A 7869-nucleotide genomic window follows, 5' to 3' on the forward strand; every position below is an offset into this window, starting at 1 on the left:
GAGGTCCTTCGCATATCGAGGGCACTGCTGCCATCACCACACAGCCCAAACCAAGACACTGAAATTACAAAAACGAGTGGAACACTTTTCGTGTCAAGGAGGAAAGAGAGGAGAGATTTAACAAGCAAGCCAAGCTAAAATCATCTCTATAGAGGATGTAGTAGATGTAAAAATAACTGATTTTTTACGTCATGAAGACACAAAAATGATGCTTCAACGGATGAGTAGATGCAAAACTAAATTACTTGAGTTTTCTCCGTAATGCAAAATAGGGCACCAAGTGATGCAAATTTGCATCACTTAGGTTGCTCAAGCAAATTACGTGCTGCCCCAATTGCCACATGAAATATTTCCACCGCGCGCCCGCTTCTCCACCCAACGACGGCCGCCGCTCGTCCGTCCTCCCCTGAGTCTGCCGCGACCCCAACGTCTCACCCCCGTCAACCCGGAAGGCCTCCGGAGGTCCCGCCGCCGTGCTGTTTTAGATCCGTCGCCGTGCGGAGTTTGGCCGATTCGGCTGTTGGCTGGAGCGTCGACACCGTGACGGCTACTGGTGCTCGTTGTTGTCGTCCGGCGTAGGTCGTCTTGCCGCCGGAGTTACCGCAGGCAGGTGCGCAATCGTCGCAAACGAGCCGAGCGGCCGCTGCTTCGGTCGGTGTCGCCTCGTTGAAATTACGGGCAGCCCCCGACACGCATGCGTCAACGAGGTGGAGGAGAGGCCTCTGTGACCGGCACGGCTCCCATCTTCTAATATTGATGATGATTTATTTTATGATTTTTTAGATGATTTATGATTTTAAGATGATTCTTGATTTATTTGAGATGATTTTGATGTTATTTGGTTCAAATATGTATGAAGTTGTGGAGCCGGTCCGTTAGTGCAAATACTATTTTACATCATTTGTTGGAGTTTATGATTTTTTATGATGATATAAAAAAACATTTTTTGGTGATGCAATTTTTACTTGAAGCATAACGTGGTGATGTGGGCAATGCTCAAAGATCACATGAGCAAGATCCGATTACGTATGAGTAACAATCATCGATAATAGGAGCCTCAAAACTGTAGATAGACAGCGTGAAACTCCTCTTGTAGGAGTATCACCTCGCTTCTCGGCAAGAAAATGAAAGAGTTAAATCTCGGTTAATTATGCTGGGCCGTTGATCTCGGGTTACTTGGGCCCACTGCCTATTATCGAAAGGAGAAGTGAGTGAACGACTCCGCCGTCGGCATTTGGCGGACTCGGAGTGAGGGGCAAGGTCTCAACGACGCAAGTCACCGTCGTCCTCCGCCTCCTGCCCGCCGTTGCTCGCCCGCGCCGCTGTCCTCAGACCTCAGTCCCGGCCTCGCGCAGTCGACCAGCCGGTCCCCGTCGTCCCTCATCCCCTCCCCCTTCGCAGATATCTGGGTGTGGCATCTGCCACTCAGGACTCAGGAGGCGACGCGCGCGCACCAGGTGTTCGGAGAAATGCGGCTCTGAAGCGTTTTCTCCTCCCTCTGGCCTCAGCGAGAGACGACACATCGTCAAGAATGACCTTTGGGTCTGTCATCGAGAGGAGCGTGGCGCGGCCACTCATGAGGCTGGTCACCATGGGCGGGCGGTGCGCCCATCCTGCAGCACCTCCACCCTGGAGGAAAGGCTACTGCACCGCACCAGCGATAACTGGTGCATCGTCAATGATGGCACGGCTCCGCCCACCATTGTCATGGGTGTCTCTGGGTAATGTCCTCGCGGTGCCTCCAGTATGTTGCCTTTGTTCCTGCGTACCTAGTGTGGTTGTTCATATGGGTTTTCGTGCTAACAGGAAGGTCTCTGAGCTCGTTGAGATACAGCCGGTGCTTTGAGATCATGTGCCGGTGGTAAGGCGGTTCAGTGGAGGTGGCACTGTCATTGTTGATCAGGGGACACTATTCATCACCTTCGTATGCAACAAGACTGATGTCGCTGGGTTGCAGCCGTTTCCTCGCGACATGCCAGCTGTATGGTAAAGTGTTTCATGTATTCAGCGAATTTCATCTCTGTGAAAATGGTATGTCCAATTAGCAGAGTATTTCATCACTTGCCACTTTAATTTTACAATGGAGTTGTTTTATTTTAGTCGATGAAACATTATCATTATTCCTAATCAGGCCTTTGATTATGCATTTGCGTCTACCATTTATATAGCGGTGTGCACTCACTATTCTTGAATTCCTGTACTGAACTTACTCAATCTTTCATCTTCTTTTTCCTCTATATTTTATTTTATTGTTTGTATTAAGGTCTCGAAATGTCTCAGGGTATCCCAGTGGGCATGTTTTGAATTTTGACTAGTTGCATCCCAAATCTGGAATCTACTAAACTGATCCATGTAGTCTGCGACTTTACATAGATTGATTAAAACTAATCCATGGAATCACATATGACATTTTATTTTTGAAAAGAGGGTTTTCCATCCGATTTCATTTGTCAGAAACCACCAAGTCTTTCAACTACTCCCTCCGTTCCTAAATATTTGTCTTTTTAGAGATTTCATATAGACTACCACATACGGATGTATATAGACATATTTTAGAGTGTAGATTCACTCATTTCGCTCCGTATGTAGTCACTTGTTAAAATCTGTAGAAAGACAAATATTTAGGAACGGAGGGAGTAGTACTAAACAGAAAACAAAAGACAGCACTCACTAGATATCCTAGAGCATCTAACCAGCTACAAGCTGAACATGGAATGAAATCCACTTGGGACTTCAGATCACCATCAGCAGATGCCCAGGAAGATAAAAAGCAATGTTTGAGACGCTGCTTATACTAATACAGTCAACCAACTAACAAGCCACAGAAAGAGTGAAAAGCAAAGCACATTTTTAACCAGCCATGACATTGAGCACAGCCATCTAAGACCGCAAATAACCAAGAGGAGCTGCTCCAACAGGGTCTTCGCACATGTTGACTTTCTTCAAATCTTCACCCTATCCGGAGCACACCAAAACGCCAGTCTTGGACTGCACGAAAGACTACATTTGCTCTCTGCTCTAGCATTCCTACCACCCACTTCAGCTTTCTTTGATTTTCCTGCTTTTTCTGCAAATGGTTCAATTATTTAGCCATCTGGCAATCATGTAGCTGAAAGCACTGAGTTGAGTAGTTCATACTTGTTTACCACCACCTTTTGGCGGCAGGTCTGGCATTGCTCAAAAGTCAAAACACCATGCAAAATTTAGTGCCAGCAAACAGCATTTCTCCCCAGGAATCGGCTTATTTCTGTCGAAACCCTGGCCGGTTAGCTTTGATCCCCAAGTGGTAGAATGACCGTTGAGTAAATCCCAGTCTTGCATATGTATGATGGCATTGTTATTACTTTTGTGATGACGGGCTGATCTGGGAAATTTCTGTTCTAATGAAAATAGGTGTTGATTTTAGAAAGTCAGAAACAGTGTCACTCGTTCAGTAATGGCCATCTCCAAACTAAATGCATAACTTATTTTTCAGGTGAGAAACCACACAGATTTCCCGTGCCGCGTACGGGTACATGCCATCACGGTCAGTCTTGACCGAGGGGATAACCGCGGCCCTTGGAGACCACTTTACGGTCCAACACACAGAGCTAGAAACAGCGCTGTCCGACCACGATGCCTTCTACGAAGGTGCTAACGCCGCAGGACTTACAAGACATCATCTCCAAAGAGTCCCCCACAGCACAGAGGGTTCACGGATGGCCACGGTGATGAAGATAACTGCTTGTTTTTGTGACATATGGCGATTTTTATGCCGCATGATGAACTCTAGCTTAGAGTTTAGGCGACACTCACTGCTGTCACGTGATGTAGACAAATCAATCAATCAATCAATCGGAAGTTGTAATTCCAATATTTTTGGCAGCCTTGATTAGGCTGTTGCCTGGTGAAAGTTGGTGATTCAAGACTCTGGGAACATGCTTGGTTGGCACGCCTGCGTCAATTAGTTTGGACCGGAGGGAGTATTTTTTTAAAAGAAAAACGCATTAGGTGGATGGATCCATGGTCCATTACCGGAAGGAAAAGTGAAGATTGCGAAGAAATATACGTACCCTCTAGTGCCGCATCCGAATCAGAGTGACCTCACCCTCTGCCGACCCAGACATTGTTGACTCTGGGGATCCGAAAGACGTATGGATTTCATCGACGTTTGGTCGTCGTGTTCACGGCCGGATCCACGGTCGCAGTCCTCTGTCACTCTCGTGGCGTCATGGCTCCTCCGAGTCTCAACCCCAAGCATGTTCGTCAGCCGGTACGCCGTACGTGCGCGCGCTTCTTTTTCGTCGCCCGCTAGCTGCCGCCCCGAGTCCGAGGGGAAAGTCAGATCGCCCAGCACGCCGCGTGATGCCGACTGCCCCGTCGTCCGCCCGTGCATGCAGGGATTGGACGGCGACTTCACACCCCCTGCTTGTGACTGACTGACTGACAGATAGGTCCTGTTCGATCTCTTCGTCCGTGTGTGGTATCCAGAATATACACCGGTCAAGGCACGTACAAGACTGCGACGGGCTCATCGAGCAGCTAGCCCATCTAATCAACGGTTTTATCACATTTGTGATCCTACGCTTGCTAGCTCCAACATTTTGTTTATTAAAAAGATCCAAAATTATTATAGAAGTTCATTAAATTTACTCTTTTGTGTCAAAAAAACATCTTATATTAAGTTACGGATAAAATACAAAGCACCTCAAATATAATAAAAATTACAGCGAGACCATTATACGACCGAACGGCCACCACCGCCACCAGAACGAGCCGCTATCGCCGCTCCTCTACAGGATTCGGCTTGACGTTGTCGATAACAACCGGGAAGTCTTTGTGCACGTATCCTAAGGACCAGTGACCCGTAGCTGCAGTCGTCTTTGCACCCTTGCATAAATTTGAAGCAACTGACACTAAATCTCATCGTCGCACATGCATGACTAGAAACCCTAGCCTCGCTGCCCCAAGTAGACGATAACAATCTACGCCGGAGCTCCATCAACCATATCCAGATGGACGAACTCAAGGAGGATCAGAGCGCTAAAGACAAACTCCGTGAAGAAGCATCAACATCCGCCCGAGCCCGCACTTGCTCGGACTAAAGAAAACCTAACCTAAACTAGTTCCCAAAGTGCAGGCATCGGGGTTTCCCACCCGTCACCGGTCACCAAGCTACGGACAGAAAGGAGACGAATTTACATGCTTGCCGACGAAGCCTAGAGAGGAGAGTTTGGCTTATCCACCGAGGGGAAGGCTAGCACCAGCATTTCGACTAAACCAATACACACCACCTCTATCATGTTGTTTTCTCACTACAGCAAACTTGTGCTCTGGTCTTCTTCCCTAATACGACAATGAAACATTGGTTCGACAGCTCGCCTTCCAAGGGGTGTGCCACCCACGTTGTTGTGAGCGATTTTTAGGTTGTCACAGGGTAATTTCAAATCGTACAAGTTTGGTCTTCTAGTATAGTTTTTATTACCGACATTTCTTTTTCGGGTAGTTAGTTTTTATAACTGGAATCAATGAAAACGAACGTTTGCATACAAAAAACGAATACGTTCCCCTTCTTCTTTTCTCGAGAGTAGACATTCCCCTTCTTATTTTGTGCAACCAGCAGATTTGTATCATGGGTGTAAAAATATACTTCATTCGTCCCATAATATAAGAACGTTTTTGACATTATATTAGTGTTAAAAACGCTCTTATATCATGAGACGGAGCTACTATGTTGAAAAAACAGATCAGAGCCATCACGCACGCACACACGCGACAAGAACTGAGACATGATTCCCCACATGATCGTTGATCCAAGGGCATGCACGCAACGCACACCACCGATCTCCGCCCATTTTACCGGGAAGCAATAATGGTGCCAGCAGGGTGGTCGATCTGGTCTACCAATTTCCATGCTGTGGAGTGTGGATGACAGTCATGCTGCCTCGGCGATCCATGGCCGTCAAGTCTCCAATCAACTGTGCGCGTGCGCGTCGCGGCTCGTTGTGTCACACTCCCGGCCGCCCGGCCACGATCGACGTCGCCGTCGTCGCCGCCGCAGTAATTGAACAGGCAGCAGCGCTCATTACGAGCGACGCCGACGCCGTAGTAATCGTACGTAGCGTACGTGCTCCCACCCACACGTGGAGTGGCGTACGTGCCGATCCATCGATCCGGCGGTGAACCGCGCGCACGGGCGCACGACATTCCGTCCCGGCCGGCCGCCAGCTCCACGTACGTCCGATCGCGCCTCGGCGCACGTAACGTGCCCGGCGACGGCTACGCGCATCCGCATCACTGTTCGCACTTCAACGACGTGGCGCTCAAAAGGGAGATCCCAACCGCCCGGGCTGAGCTTTCGCGATAAAAACACACGGCGAGGGGGCGCGGTCGCTGAGTCACGTCGAGAGCGACGTGCCGTGCGTGCTGGGTCGGATCGGCGATTTGACGCCGGCACAGTGCTCCGGTTAGCGACACTGGGCATCGGACGACACGCATCCTATGCTAGCTAGCTTTCTTGTCTCTCGCACCAACAGAAAATTGATCTCTCTTTTCTCTTTTCATTGTGAGATGCGACATTGAACTTTTGATGCAGCGAAAAATGGAAAAAGGTTGGATCGAGGATTTCGACTGATTTTTAGGGAGATGTTGACGACGGGCCGGCCGGGCTTGATCTTTTTTTCGCCGGAGTTGAGCTGGGCTGAGCTGAGAGCGGAGTGGAGCTGCAGAGGTATGGCTTAATTACACCTGTGGTTCACCGGGCGTGGCTGGCTAGCTAGTTCACCGCGCCCCCGCATTGCTTGATCCTTCGGGTCGTCGACTTGGCCGGGATGATCCGGATCCTCTTCGCCACACGGCAGAAGTCCCTGCGACACAACGGGCAAAAACCAACGACACGAGAATTCGGTAAGGAAATCAATGTCACAAGTGAACCGGTGTTCAAGTGTGAGGATTACTTACTTCCAGTTGAGGTCGCCGGCGAGGAGGAGGTCGTCCTCCATGTCCTCGTACGCCACGACGTGCCCGGGGACGGCATTGGAGAGGTCGAGCCCGTCGTCGTCGCCCTCGGCCGCGTCGTCCACGAACATGCGGCGGAGGGCGCCCGCGAGGCTGCGGTACCCGGTGTGGCCGCTGAGGTGGATGCGGTGGCAGATGCAGCGCCCGTCCAGGACCACGGTGACCGGCGGCACCACGCCCGCCGCCAGCGCGTCCTCCTCCCCTTGCCCTTGCTGCATCGACAGCCGCAGCAGCTTCCGCTGCTGGTCCGACGCCGGCGTCGCCGGGGGCCGCCGCTTGGCGTGCCGCTCGAAGCTGGAGCTGCTCGGCCCCGCGCCGCTGCCGCTGCCGCTGCCACTGCCGCCGCCGCTCATCATGGCCGGAACGGAACTGATCTTCGTTGGACTCGGTCGAACTCGCGGGCCGGCCGGCGGCCGGGGTTTGTGGTGGGCGGTTGCGTGTGGGGTTTAGTGGACTGGTCTTGATTGTCAGTTGTGTTCTTTTGCGGCGAAGTGCGGGAGGATTTATAGGCGGCCAAGCCGGCGATGGATGGATGATGGGACTGAGACTGAGCTCTAGCTACTAGCTAGGGTTGCAACTTCCTCCATTTAACAATTCACCGAAATATTCCTACACGTAAAAACGCTTTCACGTACGACTTTGTGCGACCAGCGAGCGCTGGCTGCCGTGCACCGGTGTATAACACCAACACCATGCCTAACAAATTCCTAGAACCTCTAGTAGAATAGCTCGTGCAAGCATTTGGCGCCACACGTTCTCAGAAGCACCAGTTCTACACGTGTTAGTTAACTCTGATACGTACCATGCATGATGAAGGGCAACTGGTACAAACAGCGAAACCCATGGAAAGAGCTGACATGGAAATCCTCCTAA

General features: G+C 50.5%; 1 protein-coding gene and 1 pseudogene across 1 annotated transcript; one reads left to right on the forward strand and one right to left on the reverse strand.

Annotated features, from left to right (window-relative positions):
- The first annotated feature begins 1111 nt into the window (after positions 1–1111).
- Positions 1112–3855, forward strand: LOC125539993 (annotated as a pseudogene).
- A 2664-nt stretch (positions 3856–6519) lies between these two features.
- LOC125539992 (auxin-responsive protein IAA33-like) lies at positions 6520–7541 on the reverse strand. The gene is made up of 2 exons (XM_048703552.1): positions 6940–7541; positions 6520–6845 (listed from the first exon to the last, which is right to left on the reverse strand). Exons 1-2 carry the CDS (start codon positions 7350–7352, stop codon positions 6755–6757), a joined length of 504 nt encoding a protein of 167 aa, XP_048559509.1. The 5' UTR covers positions 7353–7541; the 3' UTR covers positions 6520–6754.
- Between the last annotated feature and the right edge of the window lie 328 nt (positions 7542–7869).

The sequence above is a fragment of the Triticum urartu genome, chromosome 2, assembly GCF_003073215.2.
Source record: "Triticum urartu cultivar G1812 chromosome 2, Tu2.1, whole genome shotgun sequence".
Lineage (NCBI taxonomy): Eukaryota > Viridiplantae > Streptophyta > Magnoliopsida > Poales > Poaceae > Triticum > Triticum urartu.